Source organism: Micromesistius poutassou, assembly GCF_964030765.1.
Source record: "Micromesistius poutassou genome assembly, chromosome: 24".
NCBI lineage: Eukaryota > Metazoa > Chordata > Actinopteri > Gadiformes > Gadidae > Micromesistius > Micromesistius poutassou.
In genome coordinates this window covers 6,290,466-6,315,585 of record NC_140294.1, presented here as the reverse complement: position 1 = coordinate 6,315,585, position 25,120 = coordinate 6,290,466, and the positions used below count along the sequence as shown (strand labels likewise).

General features: G+C 41.0%; 1 protein-coding gene across 1 annotated transcript; it reads left to right on the top strand.

Moving 5' to 3' along the window:
* Positions 1-4,213: 4,213 nt before the first annotated feature.
* On the top strand, positions 4,214-13,550 carry LOC311369806 (uncharacterized protein; the record flags this gene model as incomplete). Its single annotated transcript, XM_084487995.1, has 5 exons — positions 4,214-4,278; positions 7,489-7,599; positions 8,832-8,951; positions 11,468-11,675; positions 13,083-13,550. 5 exons carry the CDS (start codon positions 4,214-4,216, stop codon positions 13,548-13,550), a joined length of 972 nt encoding a protein of 323 aa, XP_084344121.1.
* Between the last annotated feature and the right edge of the window lie 11,570 nt (positions 13,551-25,120).

The window sequence follows — 25,120 nt, the reverse complement described above, 5'->3', positions numbered from 1 at the left end:
GTCACTTTAAATCCTGTTTCTTCCAGGATGGCATGGTTGCACTTTATTGGTTGTTTTATCTATTTTATTAACTATTGTTCATTGTTGTCCTGTGTATGTATTTTATTGCTATTTCTATTATTAGCGTATGTTGTGTCACTGTTGTACTTGGTTTTTACTGTTGTCTTATGCTGCTGGCTGCACTACAAATTGCCCTCCGGGGACAATAAAGATCTCTTGACTCTTGACTTGACTCCTTTCTTCATTGCCTAAACCCAACCAATGGTGGGACCAAAGGGCTGTGGGAACATAGGGCCTGATTTTCAGTGACAACAAAAGTTAGAAATGAGGGAACATAGGGCTGTGGGAACATAGGAATGACCCCATTCGGCCAAGTGTTTAATTTTATTCAACTTTGGCCACAAATTTTCATTTCGGTGCATCCCTAGAAAATAGTGACTGTGGATAATCTTCAATTACCAGGGGTCTCATTTATAACCGTTGCGTACGCACAAAACGGGGCTGAAAGTGGCGTACGTGACTTTTCACGCCAAGGTTGTGATCTATAAAAAACAAACTTGACGGGAGAATGTGCGCAGCTCTAAGCAAACTCTGAGCCATGCATACGCTGGTTTGGAGGAAAAGGGGAATTGGCGACACAGACGGTGTGGTGGTGAACTGAAGTCAGACTCAGGAAATGATGATTGAGAAGAACGATTATGTTTTTATTATCGGCGTCACACATTTAATTTCAACCCGTATGCGTTAGATCCATGTTGCCACGGTGATTTAATTCAACAGCGCCCTTATTTTGCATCGGACTGGTGTTTCAGAAACATCTTCTTAGAATCTAACTTAAAATTCAAAATCAAAATTCCTTCTCTATATTTAATCACCACCGTCTCTCCGTCATATTGTCCACTCCCAGAGCGCAGGAGGAGGAGAGGACGCCGCGGCTGCATGGGATAAATACATGGTGTAAATAACTATATGTTCCTACTGTGTGAACATATGATCGAGAATCAATTAAATCTCAAACCCTGGGGGAAAAAAATCCAGTAATCGTTCCCATAATTGTTACATTCTATTTTCTTGTTATCAAGAGAAGTGTCATGTTTGATCATTCCTCAGAATGTAACTGATTCTGCTAATTATTCAAAGTTTTATCGATCAGTCTAATTACTGTAAATAATACAGCGGTGAGCCCCGTGCGTAATTCTGCTCCACGGCACCGCTGGAGGAGAAAGGAGGGAGAGGGAGACCATGATGAATGGTTAATAACTCGTTTCAGATTAAAACTGTTGTCATTGTTGTAACTATGTGCCGAACCGGGTCCAGCATGTGAGAGGCAGTGCACCAAAACAACACCGCTTGCGCTCTGAGCCGCTGACGCCGTTAACAGCTGCAGCAACACGTCACGTCGCCACTTTCACACCTGCAGCTAATTCACAACACCGACAGAACAAGAGCACGTCAGGCTCATTGACATGCAGATCACATTCATGAGGTGGTTTGCATTGACCATCTAGGGTTAAAACAGGGCGTGTACAGGGCGGAACGTGAAGCGGATTCAGCTGCGCACACTTGTAGGAACTCTGTGATTTATAAAGGGAAGTTTGCTTGCAAGTGTGCGTACGCAGGGTTTTATAAGTCTGAATATTTACTGGCGCACGCAAAACTTGGCTTTTGGGCGTACGTACACTTTTAGTAACGATCCCACGCACAGTTTTATAAATGAGACCCCTGGTCATGATTTCTGTAAGGAAACATTGCCTTCGAGTTTTTCAATGTATATTTTCACACTTTGAGCACCACAAACCCAATCCCATTCAACTCCAATGTATTGGGGTGATAGTAGACATCTCTACAGCTGATGTCTCTAAGAGACTATCTTGATGGATTAATATCACTCTGGGGAAGAGGAAAATATGTTGCTGTTTTTTTCTTTTGTATTTTTTGTGAACTTCTCCTTTACATGATAGGTCGTGGTAGATGAGTACTGTACAACCACTTTGGTAATGAATTTCAAACCACAACTTACATCCCTAAGCATGAATGTTTCAGATTTCTAAGCTAACATCAATACAACTTTTTTTAAATATGAACCGTCCCTGTGACTCACCTCTTCTGCCAAGTGATGGCTTTCCTTTTGCCACTTTCTTCATCTTCTTCTTATTCTTCTTCTTCTTTCCCTTTTCGATGTGGCTCTTTTTTTGTCCCTTTTCTTTTTGAACCGTTTTCTTCTTTTCCTCTCATCCTCTGAAGAGGAGGAGGAGGACGAGGAAGAGGAAGAGGAGTAGCTGGAGTCGGCAGATGAAGAGGAGGAGGTGGCGGATGAGGGGTGTGCAGATGATGATAACTCTGTCACTACATTGCCCTGGGCTAAAAAGAGAAAATTGTGTTGTGTAAATAATAATAATAATAATAACCACCAAGGATGCACATGGGTGGTGTACATGTGTGGACAAAATAAACACCAGACAACACGTGAAAAAGCTAATTTGAGTACTCATATTTTTGGGACATAGTTAGTCCACTTTACTGAAATAATGTCATCACTACCGTTTACAAGCTGTCTGTGAACACAGCATTCAGAGGTGTTCCGCTCCAAAGCAGCGTTAGTCAAGCGAGGCAGACAATCAGTTGAAAGAGTGGCCCGTGTTAACAGAATGAAACATTGAAATCAAAATAAAAAAAAATTGAAATACCCCATTGTTTCACATTACTTTCTAAATCACAAATTAACACATGCACACCTCCACACAACCTGCAGGAACACACCACACTGCTGAGTCTGTTAATTCACTTGAAACTGTCCACTACTCTGCCTATTCTGGATGCACGAGCGCCCACACGTGGGTTTGTGTGTGCGTGCGGCTTTGTTTTCCGAGGTAAATGCAAAGCTGGTATCGTGCTGAAAAGAGACTGCTTGCCGAAAAACTGCCCCCGACGGAAATGCACATCAGTGGCTTTGCATGAATTTACCTCGAAAACAACTCTGAACCTCTGAACCTACTGCTATGATGGCAATGGGTGAATTTTCCAAAATGTTTAACTATCTGGGCGGTGTTTAGGTCAGTTGGTAGAGCCCCCGCCCCATGTGTTGAGGCTATAGTGCAGGCGGCCCCGGTTCAAATCCCGCCCCGAGCGGCCTTATCCTGCGTGTCTACTAATTAGGGTTGTTCGGTATACCGGTACTAGAGTGGTACCAGGGTACTGACGCATTTAAAACGGTACTATACTGCGCTTAGATGGGACCGGTACTTTCATTTTGCACCGCCGGCAGCGGTGACGTCGCCTCGTGAAGTCGCCGCATTGTAATTTGAGCCACAAACTAAGCAAGGTGCTTTTTTTTTTATTACCGTTACAGCGCCACCTGTCCATGTGCCTGTGTTTATGTGTGTCTGTGTGTGTGTGTGTGTGTGTGTGTGTGTGTGTGTGTGTGTGTGTGTGTGTGTGTGTGTGTGTGTGTGTGTGTGTGTGTGTGTGCCAGCGCGCGCGAGAGAGACGGCCGCCACAGACTCGTTAATTAATGCAAACACTGCTGGTTGATAAGTTTCGTTTTTACTGCGCACCACCACTGGCATGCATAGTCTCTCTCTCTCTCTCTCTCTGTGTGAGTGTGTGAGTGAACACAGCGAAGCAGCGCGACGCGGAGATGAATTAACGGAACGATATTGCGTTGATGGGGGGGAGCAGAATCAATTTGGTCTATGTATGGGAAACAATAGGTGTGTGTGTTTGAGTAACATGAACGTTTGTGTTTCATTCTATAAACTATTGATAACAATTTCTCCCAAACATTACAACTGGTCAAAATAACAAAAAAAGATGCAGTGTTTTCAGACCTCAAATAATGCAAAGAAAACAAGTTGATATTCATTTTTAAACAGACCACTAATGTTTTAATTTAGGAAGAGTTCAGAATAATATAGATGGAAATTGAATCCTGCAGCAGCAGTAACTGTTTAGATTTACTGATTACTGATGGATATGTTATAGTTCTAAGATTTTCTATTAAAATAAAGCCAATAATGACATTTTTTGGTTCTCTTTTTATGTGGAAAAGTACCGAAAAGTATCGAAAAACATGTTGGTACCGATACCGGTACCAAAATGTTGGTATCGTGACAACACTCCTACTAATCTAGTATCCTTATTTAATTTACCGTAATTTCCGGACTATAAGCCGCTACTTTTTTCATACGCTTTGAACCCTGCGGCCTATAAAACGATGCGGCTAATTTATAGATTTTTACTGGCTAACGGCCTCCGGGGGCGCTCTAGCAGGAAGCGCAGGTGAGACAGACATGTGGGGAAAGATTATGCGCCGAGAAAGACACTAGTTTTGAGTTTGGTGCACTGAGTGTTTTATTTTCTAACAGGCATGTTACTGCCGTGTTGGTGCCGTACTGCCGAGAACGACAGCTCTCTGTCTTCACCTGGCGTCTCACAGCTGAAAACCAAACTTGCAACATCAGTGTAACTCGGCCTCCCCGGTGTCCCAGCTCTCGTCTCTGCTGCACCGCAACCTACAGTCTATGACCGCGACACAAACACGCTCCGTAATCTCTTGTTCATGACAGTTGACTACACAAACACACACGCCATAACATCGTTATGTAACGTTATCCGCTCCATTTATTGATTTTTCGCCGGCTTTGTTGTCAACAAATGCACATGGCTGAGAGGAGCGTAACCGAAACAGAGGAAAAGCGAGCGGACTTGCATAGTTCCACACATCTTCCGTGTACTGTCTTTTTGTGTAAATATCTCATGTTACAACATGAAAAACCTGCGTCTTATATTCAGGTGCGGTCTATATATGTACAAAATCTTTTCTTTTAAAATGTAGCTGGTGCGGCTTATATTCAGGTGCGCTCAATAGTCCGGAATTTACGGTATGTGCTTCACTGCAGGTGAGGCAGTGTTCATACGTTAGGAAAAACAAAACTGATTCTGATACTGATATTTGGATTGGGTATGGAGAGAAAATAGTTTTGAGGAGAAAGAAACACACTTACCTGCAAGTTTTTGTCTAAGGGAGGCCATCTCCTTGCTCAATTTCTGTACTTTGAGTCTCAGCAGATGTTCTCTTTTCTTATACTTCTTTATCATGACTGCTGCTGTTGGACTCATGACTGAAAATGAGAGAAATAATGTTGAGTGCATCTAAAATCATGTTAGAAATGTTAAGTACATACATTGGAGACAGTAGTAGGACACAGTAGCAGCAGTTAAGTACCATTCACACACATACTTACAGAGATAAATTGCAATATAGAAAAATAAGACAAATGCAGTGCATGCATACATACGTATATAGGCATGCACTGCACAACAACAAGAAAACCAGATGAATGACCACACAATAAACAAGGGAAGTGCAGTGCATGCATACAGAATAGAACAGATTGACCAAAAGTTGTGCGTCTGAGAGGTACCTGTTGTTGTACACTGATTTGTCTGTTTTTGTGACACTTTTTGATGTAAAAACATTTTAGACATTTTTGTTAAGACATTACCTTTGCCTGACACCCGCTATTGTATATGTGAAAGGTTTATTTTGTTTGTGAAAATGCTGAAGGGAAGATTTCACCGTTTTTTTTTTGTTTGATTATCTACAGACCTCATTTAACCAGGTCCAGATCAAAAACCACTGTACCTAGTAGGGGTGTGATCGGGTACACGTGTACACGTGTAACCGGTTAGTAAATCATAACCGTTTAGGAAAAATCAGTAAACGAAAACCGAAAAAAAAAATATATATATCAAAATCAAAATTAACATGTACTATTTATTTAGAGATTAATAAAGCTACAAATGTTCCACTTTAATGCGCTAAGAAATGCACGTGATAAATGTTGGGTAACTGACCACCGTGCATTACGTCATGTAACACGTAAGTTTCACTCCCCCCCCCCTTTCCGCCATGTTGGAAGGTACGCCCCTCCGAGTGCAGCTGAGCTTTGCGTTATTGTTGACACGGTAGCTGCTAGCAGAGGAGGTTGTTGAAATTCTGTACTGTTTTAACAATGCCTGGAAATAACTGCTGCGTTAAAAACTGCTTCAATGTGGGTTACAGTTTGTCAGGTTCCCTAAATGGACAACGCAGTTGTCCCACACTACAAGATTTTTTAATCTTATGTGATTTTTGAGTCGGATGTACACCACACACATAAAGAGAATCTCAGCCCATTTCTTGCTCTCCGATCGTAAATACAAATATATGAGATTCGAACACAAGACGGAACACCACACACGGACAATCTTGTCAGATAATTGCCCGCTGCAGGGCCGTGGAGGTAGAACTAGAGCAACTCGTCAACAGTGAAGATGGATCAGCGTCTTTTGACAGCAGTGGTTTCCGCGGTGCTTATGCTTACATAATAACAGAGAATATCCGCGTCAGTTCAGCCGCGGCGCAATTAATGAATAAAGATCATAAACTGAATGGCTGTGCAAGTGTTGTGAGACACGGCTGCGAACTGGCAACTTAAAACAAAGTAGTGCCGGTTTGGTTCCGTGCCGCTGCCGTATCCAGTGGAATAGCAATAGCTACATTGACTATAATGGTTTCTAATGTCTTCTTGTGTTCTCTGCATTTTCACTAGGACCCTTTTCCTTCGCCTTATTCTTCTCCATTTATTTCTATCTCGTAATGTCTCCTGCGTCTCTATGTTGCGTATTTCCTCATGTCTCTATGCCGCTCTGACAACGTTGCCCCTGGCAACCGATAGCCGTGGATGCCATCATGGCGGACGGGCTCAAACCCCTCCCCTCCCCTTCCCAAAAATCACGTGACTCCTCATTCTCAATAGCGCGACTGCGGTCCACTTAAAAATAAAAAAAATAAAAAAAAAACGGTTAACCGTGTACACGAAAAAAAAGGGGTCGTGTAACCGTTTACAATTTTTTGTAACCGTTCACACCCCTAGTACCTAGACTTCTCAAATCTGGCCGAGATCATCCTAAAGAGGCTGAACATTCATTAAAACACAGTTTCTGATCTGTGAAACCTTTATTCTATTTGTGAAGTCTAGGCATAGTGGTTTTGATCAGGACCTGGTCTAATGTGATCTATATGCTGAGAAAACAGTGAAATGTGCCTTTATTGCATTTTCACAAACAGAATATAGGTTTCACAGATCAGAAACTGTGTTATAATGAATGTTTAGCCTCTTTAGGATAACATAGGCCAGATTTGTGGTCTATATGATGAGAAAACGGTGAAATCTGCATTAGCATTTTCACAAATAGTAATATGCTAATACGGGAAGCAACTGCAACAAATAAACCTTCAGACTCTACCTTTAACAAGGAACAGTGTGAACCAGACTTTGAAACAGAGTATCATTTTTCTCCTTTTTGGACTTTTACAGTGAAACAAATAGCCTACAGCTGCTAACGTTAGCAGCTAACAAGCTAATGTTAGTCAAGCTAAACCACGTGCTAACAGGTCAACATTAGCTAACTTACAGTCAGTCTGAGATTTGTCTCTCTTGTCAGCATCAAGGGTGTCGCTAGAAATATAAAAATCATCCTGGTCATCTTCGATAGCGTTACTGCCATCAGTACTGCCGACCATGCTGCCGACGTCCGCCATGATGCATTGGTCAGGTGCGGTTGGCGGTGTTTTTTCTGTCGACGGTGGCGACGGTGGCAGTGTCGCCAAATTGTCGTCTTTTAAGACTTTTCTAGACCTTGTGAAAGGTCTTTTCCTCATGCTGAAATAAAACCTTACAGAAAAAAAACAGTCGAGTAAGTTGAATGCACAATGTCTAATGGTCAGGAGGCTGTAACATTAGTTGGCAAGAGAGGGGTCTGAATCGGCCTGAATCTGCATGAAGAATATGCTGCGTTCAAGTACAACTCGGAGGTCGTAAATTCCGGCTTCCGAGTAGGAAAAATAAAATAACAGCCGGTATGCTTTCTTAACCCCCAGTTTGTCGTATGATGTAATTTTACCATGGCAGCCCACACTGTAAACTGTGAAAAAAATGTAAATTTGATGTGTTTTTATGAATTTTATTGACCTCAACCTCTGACTTTGTTACTCGAATGCACCCAGGTCTAAGATGACGTAATTCCCACGTCCGACCATACTGAACGCAGCACTTTGCCTATGACCTGCGACCTCATGGCACACATTTGGCGCAAACAGGACTTCTGAATAGCTCAAGCAAAAGATACAAGTCTTTGCCATAGACTAAAAAATAAGCTCGAATGAAAAAATGCCCGGTTTAGCCACTGAACTAAGGGAGTTAATTGAAGGTTCTAGATCTAAAAGAAAACACATCTTGAAACTTATACAATGGCTACAAAAAAGAAAGCTTCTCAAAAAGAAGATGAAATGCAACATTTGCCAACACAAAATGAAAATGAAGAACTGCAGACGTGGAGATTTCTGTAACTGGTAACGTAAAGTTACCTAATGAATTTGCTTTATCTGCACCAGATTGCATCACAATATTAATTAATTAGTTTATTTATTTATTTATTCTTTATGTATTCACTGCCTTATCTATATTATTAGTACTAATATTTGTTTATCTATTCAACAATTATATGAATTCAATCTATTTACCCAATCTATGTTGAATTTAAAAAATCTGCACCAGATTGCATAGCAGTATTATTTATTTATTTATTTATTATTCATGTATTCACTGCCATATCTATATTATTATGACTACTATTTGTCTGTCTGTCTGTCTGTCTATCTATCTAATCCTTCAAAAATGTTCATTTTGGTGGTGATTGGTGTCACAGGTCTTAAACAGAGATCACAGCAATTATGGTTTATCTTTGAATTTCAATGTATCACTCACAACTAGCTGTGTTCTCCATAGGGTTTGTGAACAGAGGACCAACCACAAAGGCAATGGCATTGTCACAAAATCAGTCCGGCACAAGTCTATCTTCAGCAAATCCAAGATGAGCCTTTTCTGCTGGATGCGGTTCTTGTATAGGTATGGAAATAATACTAACATTTGGATGTTTTAAACATTGCATAGATATAATCTATATTAATAGAAACGATCACATTGCCTGTGATTTAGATTTCCTATGTGCTATTACACCAAAGCCAGAGGTGGGTCACGGTATATAGTCGCATATGCTATCAGCATAAGCAGTCTGTTCAAACTAGAGAACCATCCCAGAGGGTTTTCGTGGAGATCCGCTCTGAGATGTACAGGAAAGATGTGCTTTTATTTTTTGATTTATTTTTCAAGTATTTTATTTTGATCACGTGACAAACACGTCAGCTAGCCTAATCCTCCAGTCAGCGCCACTGACCAAAGGCACTGGCTCATAATCTGGAGTTGGTCCCCGGGCGCCGCACCGTGGCTGCCCACTGCTCCTCAGGGATGGGTTAAATGCAGAGAAAGAATTTCACTGTACTAGCTGTATATGTGACAAATAAAGTACCTTTACCTTTACCTACATGATAAAAGTATGACATGACAAAACAGAATAAAACAAAAACATACCCAAAAAATGACACATGGGTGGTATCAGTGTAGTCATCACAAGGCTGGGAGAAAGAGCATCCAGAAGTCTAAGAATCAACAACTGGGTACTTAGGCCATATGCTCAATTAGGAATGGCCTCTACATTTTTTTGGAAATTTGTGTGTGTGACGTCTATTACAACAAATTAGATCCATCTTAACAATGGAGAGCATCTCGTTCAGCCATCTTTTGAAACAGTGAGGTGATGGGGATTTAACAATATAATCTTTTTAGCTACAACCATGCCCACCTTTAACACCTGTTTTTGGTGAGAGGGAAGGGCCCTTGTCTCATAGCAGCCAAATGTCACAAGGCTACAATCAGGCTGAATGCTGCTTCCCAGTTGCCTCGAGAACCATTTAAATATGCTTTCCCAAAAGGTAGTTATAACTGGGCATTGCCAAAATATATGTGACAAAGATCCCTCGGCAGTATTACATGTGTCACCCACGGGAGAGTTTGATTTTGGAGTAGTGCAACCTATGTAGTAATTAAATCAGAAGTAAGCGATCCGGTCGTTTTGGCTAATGCTGCGTTCCACGCAGGCTTTTGAAACCGTAAATTACAGCTTCAAGTCACAACTTACGACTTTGTAGCGTTCCAGGCAACCCACTCGTGTTTTTCCGACCTGTTTTACCTGTGAAAGTCACTATAACGGCCACTCGTAACTTCTGACCCGTGAACTCGTACCAGATCGAACTGGTACCACTTCACAGGTCGGAAAAACACGAGTTACGGGCTGCCTTGAACGCACCATAACAGTCCTCGTCCCGACGTCACCACATTCACGGCGTCCCTTGGCTGCACACACAGCCCTGCATGCCGTTCTCTCTCCTCATTGGATAAAAACTGTAGGATACGAGAAAAGTTTTCTCCTCGGCTCAGAGCAGAGCAGAGTGACTGACAGACCCGTGTTTCAGACCAAACACTCTATAGAAGTGATTGCTGTCGGAAGATATAACTATTTAAGACTTAAATTAACACAAATATTCTGCTTACTTCTGCTTTAAAATTGTTTCAGTCTATATATAGAATTAATAGAACACCTCTGAATACCAGATAGACCCTTTTCCACAGCTCTTTAGCCCAAGCATCTCTAAACTGGCCAGTGTACACTGACGCCCCTTCGGCAGAGACAAAGCGAGAAGTGTTTAGAATTTAGATTTACATAGTCATGAAACAGGTTTAGTTGTGAAGTCTGAGAGTCTGAGATGTATTCACGTATGAAGTGTCTCATTTGGAGGTAACGGACACTCATAAGGTCAGACCACCACACCGCAGTCTTTCAGGCCCATGCAACAAAGTGATCACAAAGAGAAGCTTTAATAATATTTTGCACTTCATGCACACCGTGTTCTAAGTCTTGAATATACTGAGTGAACAAAAATTTTAATGCAAATATAAACTGACCGAATCTAACCGCACCAATATGGGTGGGTGCCACCAAACCTGAAAATACACTGGGGGAAACACTGTATTTGTATAGCACCTTTCATATAGGTTACTGCAGTTCAAAGTGCTTCACAGTCATAGATGACTGATAGGTTGATAATAATATAACAAGTGTAGACCATAAAAACAACAAAAACAAAGAATTTGAGACCAATGTGAGAAAATAAAATCTGTGAAAATGTAATAAAAAGTTAAATTTAAAAGCTATAACAGCAGTAATAGTAGTAAATTATGTAGGTTTTACGTTTATGTTTTAAGATTTCAACTCTTCCAGTTGTTCCGCAGGCAGACTGTTCCAGTGGCAGAGTAGACCTAAAATGTTGCCTCAGATGTTTTAGTCCTGCACTTTGAAAAATGTTAGCAGACTTCTGCCAGAGGACCGAATAAGCATATTACACACACAATGGCTATAAAAAGTATTCACCCCTATGGATGTTTTAACCTTTATTGATTTTATAAATCAGTCATGGGCAACATAATTTGTTTAGTAATTTTGCATTTTCATTTTATGTATTTTTAAGGTTTGCACAAGGCCTACGATTGAGACAAATCGACATGATGACAGATGACATTGCTGGAAGTTCAAGAACACTGTCAAAGATGGCGAAAAAGCTACGAAATGTCTGTGTTGAGGCAATGGAGAGAAGGAAGAGAAGAAAAGGACAGAGACTGGGAGGGCAGAAAGAGTTTGTGGTTATCGATGAAAGCCATTTCAGACACAAAAGGAAGGTAAGTGGAAAGAGCCATACGCCCAGGCGCGGCGCCAGGATTTCAATTTTGGACGGGCCACTACTTAGGAAAAAAATAACACTAACATACATAGAGTTGAAAATTATTCCTGAATGACTCGTTCGTGTCTATATTGCCTTGAAAGCACACATCCGATCTGCTGAGACCTATGGCTGAGACGAGCTTTGACAGCGCGGTGCGCCGCTCTCTCTCCCGTTAAAAGTTAATCTAGCTCACCCAGCAGACCTCTCTCTCTCTCCTCGTCTCTCTCGCTCTCGCTGTATATGTGTTTAACCAAATACACGAAAAGCAAAATCAAATCAAATCAGAAATGCGTAGCCCACTTCTTTTTTTTTAACTCACAGACATTTATTTTCATAAAGTAATAAAATATCTAGACGTTTTGCCATCGTTAACATTGAGACAAAAGGCTGCAGGAATGGAAGAATAATTCGGCAAATCATCTTATCACGCAAAAAGTCACAACAAACAGGTTTTGCACAATGGTTTGCACAGATAAGTCTTAAAGCAGAAGTAAGTGATATATTTGTGTTAATATAAGTCTTAAATAGTTATATCTTCCGACAGCAATCACTTACATAGAGTGTTTGGACTGAAACACGGGTCTGTCAGTCACTCTGCTCTGCTCTGAGCCGAAGAGAAAACATTTATCGTATCCTACAGTTTTTATCCAATGAGGAGAGAGAACGGCATGCAGGGCTGCTGTGCAGCCAAGGGACGCCGTGAATGTGGTGACGTAGGGACGAGGACTGTTATGGTGCGTTCAAGGAAACTCGTATTTTTCCGACCGTGAAGTGGTACCAGTTCGATCTGGTACGAGTTCACCGGTCGGAAGTTACGAGTGGCAGTTATAAACCCTGTCATTTTGGATGGGCCAGTTGTACAAGTGGGTGGGCCCAGGCCCGTTAGGCCCACCCATAACGCCGCGCCTGCATACGCCTAAAATTTCTGTGGGAATTTCTGCCACAAACCCAGGGCCTTTCAGCTCCATTGTATTGGAATGGAGCCAGACATAACAGATATCTCCAAAAAAAAAAAAAAAAAACGGCAAATCACACCAAAACAATCTGGGTGGAGAGGTAGCACTCCAGGCAAGAGGAAAAATATATTTCACTTTAATTTTGGGTGACACAGATGTACAGTCATTAGTAGTATGAGTAGGGAATGATGTGTCATGAGAAAATATTTGCACTACGAGAATTTGCTGATACAATGGTGAGGTGAATCCATACTTACAGGGTTATAATAATTTTCTAACCCTCATTTAAGTAAATTAAATTAGTCTTATTTTAGGTTTTAATGGTAAAATTATTACCATATATTAGTATCACATTATCATGTGAATATACCATTTCTAATATGTGTTCTATTTGAATATTTTGACAGTATGGACGTGGAAGAATGGTTGGTGGGTGGACACGGAAAAAGTGGGTGTTTGGAATGCTGGGTGTGAAGCACAGAGGACAGAAGACAATGCCTGTTCTCCGCTTGGTGGAAAGACGGACCAGACAAGAGCTGATTCCACTGGTTGTGCACCATGTTCGGAGGGGATCCACAATACTAACTGATGAGTGGCGGGCCTACCGTCGGGCTCTGCCTGAATTTGGATACAAGCATTATACAGTCAACCACAGTGTTGAGTATGTCAATGCTGATACAGGCTGCCACACTCAACACATTGAGAGGGCCTGGAGGAGCTACAAGGAGACCATTGGGAGACTACGGGGGAATCGAACCGAGGATCTACTAAGAGATCACCTGATTATGATTGAGTGGAATGAATGGCTGGGTAAAAAACACTATAATGGTCCACTGGGACGGCTGCTCCATGATATTGCAAAGCAATACAGATAGACAAATAAATGATGCCAAGAGGGTAACACATGACATTCCGATGGTGTTCATGAATATTATATCATCAATTCAAATTTAATCATCAAATTTAAAATTCAGTTGTCATTGTTGTGTTGTAATCCCACCATTTTTACCTACCACCATGCTTATCTGTTGTACAGTGTTTCATGTTATTGACTCTGTTCATAAATGTGTTCAATACGATGATCAGACCCTATTCTTTTGCAAAAAATAATCACTCTGTTATAGATCACCATTAAAAGAAGTCAAATAAATGTCACTTGATGATTTACAGTACAAACAGCATATTAATCATTGAATTAATTATGAACATAAGTCGCTACTTTACAATAACCATCTAAGTAATGTTTATAGATGGTTTATAAACCAATTATTAATCATTTACAAAGTATTACAAACATATGTTGCAACTTTACAATAACCATCTAAGTAATGTTTATAGATGGATTATAAACCAATTATTAACCATTTACAAAGTGCTTTATTTGCTTGTTAATGGTAAATTAACTATGAACTTACATAAATAAACTACCTATTTGCCAATTATAAATGATAGTTAAATATTAATAAATGGTCTATTTACCATTTATGATTGGTCTTGCTGTTTATAAATGATGATTAAACATTAGTAAACTATCTGTTTACCTATTATAAATGGTCTATTTAACCATTTATAAATGGTCTATTTACCATTATAATTGGTCTATAAGCTGTTTATAAATGATGGTTAAACATTAGTAAACTATCTGTTTACCTTTTATAAATGGTCTATTAACCATTTATAAATGGTCTATTTACCATTTATAATTGGTCTATAAGCTGTTTATAAATTATGGTTAAACATTTGTAACCTATCTATTAACCATTTATAAATGCTCTATTAACCATTTATAAATGGTCTATTTACCATTTATAAACTATGGTTATTGTAAAGTGTTACCGGAATTTTTGTTGAAGTTGTGGGCCAGTTTGTTAAAAGCACTGTGTATTGTGTATGTGCTGACAACCTCGGTGCGCATGGTCTTGCTGGCTTTTCTGAAAGTTTTAATGTTGAAAATTTCTGTCGGTTTTGTTTGATTAGTCGGGGCCAAATTGCAACCACTGAGGTTAATGATTTTCAATTGAGAAGTGTTGATCAGCATAACTTGTTTCTGGAAGAGCTTAAGCAGGGGGGCAACCTCAAAAGTGTTAAGGGGGTCAAAAGTGAATGTGTACTGGGCAAACATCTCCTGTTTTTTCACCCAATAACTGGATTTCCTCCAGATCTGTTGCATGATCTTTTGGAAGGGGTCATCCCTGTGGAATTATCCTTATGTTTGAAAAATCTGATTTCAAAACGCTTTATTACATTTGATGAGTTAAATGACTGCATAACATCATTTCCCTACAAGTATGAAGACAAAGTAAACAAGCCCCACAAAATTCCAAAAGCAAGCTTTGAAAAGGGGACAGTGGGGGGAAACGGGCATGAAAACTGGACACTGCTTCGTTTACTTCCTTTTGTGATTGGACGCAAGATACCAGAACAGGAGCCAGCTTGGGTGATTTTAATGGACCTCAAGGAAATTCTTGACATTGTTGTGTCAAGTAGGCTTTCTGAAGAAGCACTGTGTTATTTATCTTATAAACTACTCGATCATCGCAAGTTGCTCACCAGTACCTTTCCAGAGTTCAGACTGAGGCCGAAACATCATTTTATCGACCACTACCCGCAACTTATTCGCTGCTATGGGCCTTTGATTGAATTATGGACAATGCGATATGAGGCTAAGCATAGCTACTTTAAAAAGGTTGTCCATGACACTCGCAACTGGAAAAATGTGCTGCTCACTCTGTCCACGAAACATCAGCAAATGATAGCCTACCACCTGGACATGGGATCCTTTTCAAGCCAAAACTGTATGTTGAAAATGTGAAGGTGGTCAGGGTTTCAGAATTGGATCCATCTCTCAAGTATGAAATACAGAAGAAGTACCCACATCTAGACAGTGTGTCCCTGTCTAAAACGGTTCACCTGGATGGGACACAGTATGCGGCAGGCATGATTTTGTCTTCTGGGCAGTGCAGTGGCCTCCCTGAGTTCCATAAGATTGCAAACATTCTTGTCAATGCAGAGGAGGTGGCATTCATTTGTAAAAAACTTTCTTCTTGGTACATGGAACATTACAGGTCCTATGAACTTGTTGAAAACACCTGTGCAGACCTTCTTGTCCTGGATCCAGATGTGCTGACGGATTACCATCCTCTAGCAGCGTACACAGTTGGTGGGAAGCTTATGGTGACTCCGAGGACATTCCTTCTCCATTAACCTCCTGAGACCCGAGCGTTTTTTCTGGTGTGCATTTTTTTTATTTCTCCTTGCTATCTGGGATAAGTAGGACCTAATAAGTACAATACCTAAAGTTTGTCTTTGTACAGGAAGTAGTTTTTGCAAAAAATGATGTCCTCATATGAGGACACTGGGATTATCTCAACATAAAAAAAACTGTATTTGCTGTTTGGGACCAGAAGGGCCCAATTTGTGTAAATTCAAATTTTCAGCTTTCTACAATAAGTAGTTCTCTCAAAAATCAGTGTCCTCATACGAGGACATTGGGTCGAAAAAAATGAATCCTACTGTACATAGAATACAGTGACATATGGAAGTTCAAAGGGGTTTTATTCTAAAATGCCACATCAGATTGGCCTGATTTTTTCTGAGTGTCATCCTGAGGTCAACTACTATCAGTCTGAAGTGGAACGGTTAAGTAATAACGAGTAGTTTTTAAGAAATGTGAATCCTCCTGAGACCCTGTGTCCTCATACGAGGACATTATTTTTTGCCTCTTTGCACCGTGATACTCCATTTTTAAAAACTTTGACCTATTAGCCACATTTAGGGACACTGCCTGCGCCATCTTGTGGTGATATCACAAAAAAAAGACAACATGGTACTTTAATAACATAACATAGTCCCAATGTCCTCAAACAAGGACGTGACATTTATTGATGTCCTAGTCTGCTACTATTACTAAAATGTGTCAAATGTTAATGCCATATGAAGACAGAGACATTGTTGTACATAAATACACTGGTTTCATTCATAAAATTTGGATTTAATTCTTACCTTGGTCTTTTATCTTCCGGGAACTGCCATAGAAGGCCCCGGCTGAAATTCCCGCCATTTTTTCCCCCCAAAGAAAATGGTGTAATTTGTGATATCACCACAAGTTGGTGCAGGCAGTGTCCCTAAATGTGGCTAATAGGTCAAAGTTTTTAAAAATGGAGTATCATGGTGCTAAGAGGCAAAAATTTAATGTCCTCGTATGAGGACGCAGGGTCTCAGGAGGATTCAAAATGGTATGTTTTTTTCTACTCTACTCTGCTCTCTTCCCCCTCTCTCTCCTCCCCCCTTTTTCTCCTCTCCATAACTCTCTCCTCAACATCTCCTCTTCTCTTACCACCTCTGTCTCCTCCTCACTCATTCCCTTTTTCTCCTCTCCTTAACTCTCAACATCTCCTCTTCTCTTACCACCTCTGTCTCCTCCTCACTCATTCCCTTTTTCTCCTCTCCTTAACTCTCAACATCTCCTCTTCTCTTACCACCTCTGTCTCCTCCTCGCTCATTCCCCTTTTCTCCTCTTATCATCACCCCCCTCTTTCTCTCCTCACCAACTCTCTTCTCCCGTTTTCTGCTCCCTTCTCTCCTTTCCTCTCTTCCACTAGCTCTATCCTTCCTTTACTATTCCTACACTCTTTATCTCCCCTCTAATCTCATTGGCCAGTCAAATTCAGTGATCAAAGCAATACACAGGCATACATTATGGTATAGACTCAGGCTTATTTTTTTCTGGAGAAGGTTCATTCGCAGCCCCCATGACATTGGTGTAATCTGTCTTCTAATTAGGTTTGACTAATCATTTTCTCCCACTTTTTCTCTCTCCCCTCTTTTCAGACTATGTTACTTCGGGTCGTTCTTTCCTCCAGAGATGCCCGGCGAATCCAGCTTCCAGAAGTCCCAACATCTGTGGAGGGCCTGATTAATATGCTTAAAGAGAGACTCAATCTTCAAGAAGATTTCTCACTACAGTTTGAGGATCCGGAGTTCGGAAATGCACTCTGCAACTTAACAGAGATGCCAGAATTACCAGCTGTACGTGCAGTCTTGCATGTCATGTGGAACTGTGATTTGTCTCCACATAACCAATCCACTAGTTCAGTCTCCTCTCAGGACACAATCAGTGTTCACTCTGAGGATTTCAGGCCTAGTTGGACCGATTCTATCCAGACCACATTAAGGCAAGCCGCAGAGTGGCCATCTCCATTCCCAATCCCCAAGTTTGCATATGATGTGGAGCTGAAATTGTCTAAGGCCAATGACACACATGAAAAGACAAAGAAGGGCCTTGAAGTGACAAGAGACATGAAGATGGAGATATTGGATAAAATTGCACAAGCAATTTTTGAAATTAAAAGCTACCCTGAGAAAGATGAGCTTGAGTCAGTTGCCGCTGCGCTCATTCAGAAGTATCCATGTCTGAAAGAGCCATTTGGCGTCACAGGCTACGAGGGATGGAAAACGAGTATAAAGTACAAACTTGGAAACTACAGGGCAAAGCTTCGCCAGGCAGGATGCAATGAGGTAAATGTAAACAAGAAAAGAAAAGGTGGAGGGGAAGATGACAGTCCATTTACCCTGAAAAAGCCCAAACGTGGTGAGGTCAATCATGTGCCAGATTACCCACAGCACCATGATGATTCTACCCTTGGAGAAGAAAGAGTATCTCTGGTCGATGAAATGAAGAAGAAGAACAGGAACACAACATTGATAGAACAGAAGATGGAGCTGACGTTTTCCCTCAGGCGAAGGGAGGTGGTAGAGTGTCAGCCGATGGTATCTGAGATCCAGGAAAGGTGGCCTGCTCTGTTTTCTTGTGAAGAGGTAAGGATCTATTCTTTTTTATTTCTACTGTTCAGACAAGCGAGTAAAAGAAGATGTTATGTTGACATTTTCTACTGAGACTTCATTCTTCCTCAGAAGCGTCATCCAACGTGCTGCTGACGTGTCATTTACCAGCTGGTCTGTCGAGTTGGCCACGCACCTTCCATCCTGGGTGGTCTCTGGAGGAAGGAATCCCAGGTATGACATACCTGGGATTCCCTCCTTCAGAGACCAGAGGCCAGCTGATGAATGACACATCAGCAGAACGTTGGATGACACCTCTGATGAAGACGACGACGTCTCAGTTGAAACTGTCATGGTAACATCCTTTTTTACTTGCTTGTCGAAACAGTAGAAATAAATTGCAATAATAACAAGAAGACAAAAGTAAAATGTTTAATCAGGTAAGAATGTGTGTTTTTTTTTTATGTCTTCCAAGGAGTAATTCACTTTCTGCAATTTATGGATGTGGCATAGTCACCCTTTTTATTTAATTTTTAATCCTCAAAATCCATGGTTAAAAATGAGGTTCTTTATTTCCTGTGGTGCATTTTAGTATGTAATCCACTTTTTCACAGGTCACAGAAAAATGGTCAGATATTTAACATGGTGCAGACTCATAACAAGTTACCCAGGAACTTCCTGTAAGAAATTCTGACATTATGGTTTGAAAATTGATAATATTTTTTTGTTTTTCTTGTGAAGATATCTAAGGAATTTCATCGTATCACGAGCAAAGACCTCCTGGGGACTTTCAATGCATCCCTTGACAAGTTTGGGCCTGGCCTGCTGAAAATCTACAGGTCTAAGAAAGGAGCTTTTGGTCAGGAGATGGAGGACCTCCTTGATCAACTTGATGATCAGGTCAGTGAACTGCTCTTTTGCCTGGCAGTTTTAGAAGAGCATGAATATACTTATTAGGAATGACAACATTACAGTACTATACTAATTGAACTACTTATGTTTTCCACTTTTAGACATCCGACATTGTGTCCCACCGGAAAACAGCAGCTCTGAGAGGCCTGCCTATCTACCTCCGCGAAGATGCAACCACGTTTTTCCTGAAGTGCTTGGTAAGTAAAAGTAACTGCAGGAAAGACAAATAATTCAGGTCATGCAGCTAATTACTTATTCTCACAAGATGTTTTTAAGGAGTAGTTAATCCAAAATGTAAGTACACCTCCCCAGGGCAGTTTATCAGTCCAGATGATTTTGGGGTGAGGGTTGGACTTTTCCACTTCAGATCCCTTTTTTTCTGCTGAGGGGAACAGTTGGTCATTTTGGGTGGTGTTTCAGCACAAGGTTGGTGGGTTACATTGATTAAAGAAAGAGATTTATTTTTTCTGGTTAATACCTCCACAAGTTAAATGGCAAATTAGTATAGCGTGGTACTAAATAATTAATTTCATCAGTATAAATGTATTTAGTCTGAATGTTTTTTAATTTTTTTTAATCTTTCTTAAACAAATCATTAATTTGAAAGCTGAGAGACAAAATTTGAAAGATGATCCTCTTAAGAGTAAGGCTTTTTTTGGCTGTCATTTTTGTTTGTTTTAAAAGCAGAACCATTGTTACAATGGGCTCTTTGCACAGCTTCACTACTTCCTTTACACCAACTTGTTTACTTCATGTAAATCACCCTCCTTAAACTACTAAATCTATTCTTGGCTTTAGCAGTTTTCATTGGCTGTCAGATTTCAGTTTATAGCTGCCCATGTTCTTCTGCCTTTTTTTTTAACATTTCAACTTCTTTTAGCCGTTATGAAGCCAATCATCTCTGCTTACAAGTTATACTTTTCAGCTTTAGCATTAACCTTTTCAGAATTCACACATATTTTTTTTTTCATAAAATGACTCTTTCTACTGTCTTACTTTTTCTAAGCTCTTAATAATGTACCTGTTCTCCTTCCTCAGGACACCGACATTTTGGCACCAGTGGTGCAAGGTGCATCTGTTGCCATCCTCTCTGTGCTACATGATGAAGCCGACAACACTGTGCGAGACCAGGCGGTTGTGTTGGAAGGGGACATTGTGCTTCATAATATTCCAAACCTCTCTACTGCCATGGCATACCTCTTCGGCCTCCTGTATGCCCTCAACATTGATTTTCCAAAACAGATGAGGTACTCCTTTGAGGCAATTCAGACCATCTTTTTTTCGCTCGGTGGCTCTCGATGCTCACAGCGCACAAGGTCACTGAAAGCGAAGCTTGTACTGTGACTGTTATTGAAGTTTAAGTGCATTGTTGTTACACTCATGTAAAACAAAACAAAGTTCATATGCTTCACCTCTGGATTATATAATAATTCAGCAGTTGCCAAAGGGTGTCTAGTGTTTCAACTGTTAAATTCATTATTGTTAAGTAAAGCTTGAATGTGTATATGCAAAAAACAAGAAAAATGGCTGTTCACATGTAAAGTCAACAAATGGCACAAAGTAATTCAGTGTTAATGTGTAAATTCAGAAGCCGCCAACCATGAGGGGGGGTGGAGGGTAATCATTATATACAGTACGTGTTCAGTAAGACTAGCATTGATTTAAAATACTCAGCATTGAGGAAGATTCACCCCAAATGTTACTAGACTATAGAACAGTATGCACGTTTCATAATCTGCAACAAACAAGTTAATCTCTTTGACCTCTGGAATATATAATCATTTGGCAGTTGCCAAGGGGTGCATATAGTGTTTCAACTGTTAAATACATTACAGTTTAAGTAATCTTTAAGCTTGGATGTGTATATGCAAAAAAAAAAGTAACCAAATGGCTGTTCACATGTAAACATTTACATTTCAGTTCAGTGTCAATTTCAAATTCTCAGCATGGAGGAAGATTCACTCCAAATGTTAATATTGTTAATATGTTAAAATGTTAATATAATATTCTATTATATATATATAATAGAACAGTATGTATGTTGTTTTTTTACACATGCATTAATGATGGTTTTACTGTTGTTTTTATTGGTAAACTGAATTAAAAAAATCTTGACAACATTCAGCTGTAGTGTGTATTATTAATTATCCATATATTGAGCAGTTTTGAATGTAAAATTATAGCCAAAATAAATTGTATTATTTATTCAACAAGAATATTTGTGTTAGGTGAATCAAGGAATAAATGCCATTGGAGGAATAATTGTGTATTTATACAACAAGAATATTTATATTTAAAGAAAGTAGAAATACATGACATTGATGGGAAAAATTGTTTATTAATTCAACACAAAAATCTGTGTTTGGTGAAGGTAGAAATACATTGCATTCAAGCAAGAAATTCTTAATTAGTCTCACAGTATTATCCTCATAAAGTGAACAAAAAGATCCAAGTTGGCAGAACTCTTGGCAAAACTTAAAAACCTTAGTTAAGTCAACAACAGCTGGCAAAAGTTGAGAAAACTCAAAAATCTCTTGCATCATGTTGCCTTGATATTTTAAGTTTTCTCAACTTTTTCTTTTTTACAGTGTACTCATGTGAATGCAATGTCTGGACCTCAGGGGCAAACTGTACAACAGGAGACAGAACCTCAACTACAACCTCGTTCCTCGAAGCCCGCCTCCCAAAATCAACGCCTCGAGCGGCACTTTTTATCAGATTTATCAGTGATTTAATATTTTTTTTAATTTAATTAACTAACATAACATATTGACATTCATTGAAGAGCAAAGATTTAGCTTAAAAACCATCTAATTATTTCTAGAGATATTAATAAATGTCTTGTACTGTGTATAAAAGTCAGCTTTATTGTGAATTACTCCACATGTCGACATACACAGCAATGGAGAAGACGTTTCTCCCTACCCCTCGGTGACGGCCACCCTAGTGCGCGCAGGAGGCTAGTCCCGTGTCTGTGGATCAGAGCGATTGCTCTGCTGTGATTGGTCCAAAATAGAACTCGTGCAACTTTGCGAGCCGCGCAGGTGAAGTATCAACATCACATGAAAGAAGAACGTCAACCAGCCTCCTCAGCAGTGTTTGTAATAACGCCGTTAGGTAACGCCGTTATTTTTTCACTAACGGGTAATCTAACTAATCACTTTTTCCGTTATTACAACAGCGTTACCGTTACTGACAGTTAAATGCGGTGCGTTACTATGAATTCATTGAATAAACTGCGTAATCCGAACGCACCCCTGGCTGCACACACAAACTGCTAGGAGACCGGGTGGGTTAGCGATTATGATTGGCTAAGGCAGAGTCGTGTTTCATGGTAGCCAATCGGAGCCAGTGTTTTTACACACAAGCCAGGATACGCGTGCCACACGCACACACAAACACCAAACAGATTCGATGAAGCAGTAGAAATTGCGAGTCCGGAGCAATCCGATGAAAAGGTGGCATTTTCAAGGCGGAGATATAAGCACTACTTCAAATTCATTGAGGTCAAAGGCAAGAACGTGCATGTAAAGTGAACGTTATGTGACGGCCCTGTGCTCCCCCTGTGGGCTGCCTGCTGGTCTCCTGGTGGCCACACGGCTTCAGGTTGCCGGCCTGCAGTGAGGAGACCAGTTAGGGACGATTGGCCTCACCTGGCGCCGGCGTAGGCCTATAAGCCCTCGCCCTCCTCTGCCTCTTTCTCTCTCTCTGTTGCGGTCACACACTTTTTGCGACACATCGCATTCCACTCCACGTTTCACCACTCACATACGACCGACATGCATCCATACATTATTTATTAATACCCCTAGATAACCTTTTTTCTATTGCACTTTCAATAAATATCATTTATTGTATTATTAAAACAGTTGTCCTGCCTCTCTTTGTGTTGTGCCCTGAACCAGGCGTAACAATTATGTCCAGGAGTAACGCAAATAATTACTTTACCTGGTAACTCGTTACTTTTATTATAGAGTAATTCAGTTACTAACTCTGTTATTTTTGGAACAAGTAGTGAGTAACTATGACTGTGTCAGGAGAAAGTGTATCTCTGATACTTCTGTGTTTAGGTCACAGTGGTGGCTGTTGTCTTTCTGTAGTAGTATTTGTCTGTAACTTCTCACTTCTATGGCCAGGCTGTGCACACTGTTTCAGTCTCTCTCTCTCTCTCTCTCTCTCTCTCTCTCTCTCTCTCTCTCTCTCTCTCTCTAAATGCAATGTTTTACAATATATGTTTTTCAATGTTTTTAAATTAAAACAAATGTTTTAATACATAATTAATGTTTCTTGGTGAATGTTAAGGTATTAATCTGAGAGGTAAAACCAGCGTAATTTAACCAAACGGTCTTTGTGGCCTTTGTGCCCTTAAACAAAATGTGAACGGGAAGGCCAAATGGCCTTGCCCCTAAAATGACAAAATTCCAAGCCTGGCACCCACACTTGGATAGGATTGTCCAGAGGGCCTGACGGTAGTGGTGGATTTCATGATTCGTTTGAATGAATCAGTTCACGTCGGTCAGTTCGCCAAGAAGAATCGTTCATTCGTTCGTTCGCATTTCCGGTAGCGGTGAATCATGATTCACAGTCACTGAGTCGGTCAGACTCGGCTCCTCCCTCGTTCTCATTCTCAAACGAATCACGATCGTGCAATGGTGCAAACGGTCATCAATCAACACAACATTAACTAAGTTCCTTTTAGCTGAGGAGCGCTTCATGTTCAGAATCGGGATGTTGTTGCCCGGCTGACTCTCGTGACTTCTCAGTCCTCGAGTCTTCACCGCTAAACACAGTCAGTGAACGAACAGCGACTCGCGAGTCAGCGCGACTCAGCGACTAGTGGGCGGAGCTGGGAGTCGAGTCTCGGAGAACGAACGAGACGAACGACGACGAACGAGAGCGGCGAATCAGGTCGGTTCGTTCGTTTTAAAGAGTCGTTCGTTCAAACTGATTCGTTCGTGAACGAGCCACCACTACCTGACGGTTGACTGAGTCTAAAGCTTTTGGGAGATCCATGAAGGCCATGGATAGCGATTGTTTTTGTTCCTTGTATTTTTCTTGTAGCTGTCTGGTTGTGAAGATCAGGTCAGTCGTGCCACGGGCCGGACAGAAGCCCCACGGTGCTGCAGGGAGGACCTCCTCTGACAGAGGGAGGCGTCTCTTAAGAAGAAGGCGGGTGATGATCTTCCCGGTGGTAGAGAGGAGTGAGATTCCGCTGTAGTTTCCACAACCTGCTTTGTCACCTTTCTTGAAAAGGATGACCATCAGGGCGTCCCTGAGGTCTGATGGCATCACCTCCTGGGCCCAGATCTTCCTAATGAGGGCGTGTATGTGCTGATGGAGGTGAGCCCCTCCGGCCTCCAGGATCTCTGCAGGAATCCCTTCAGGGCCGGTGGCGTTGCTGTGGTGCAGTGCTGAGATGGAGCAGACGTCCAGCAGGCTTGGTGGGTCCTCGTCCTTCACTGGGTATTGGGGGACACTGTGAAGGAGCTCCTCCTCCACTGTTGTTCTCTGGTTTAACAGATCCTCCGAGTGTTCCTTCCAGCGTGCCTTGACCTCCTCCTCTGCTCTCCAGACGTTCTGTCTGGAGACCAGAGGGGGTCGGATCCCCGGTGGCTGGGTCCATGTATTGCTTTGGTGGCACGCACGCACGCACGCACGCACGCACGCACGCACGCACACACACACACACACACACACACACACACACACACACACACACACACACACACACACACACTAACACATACGCATA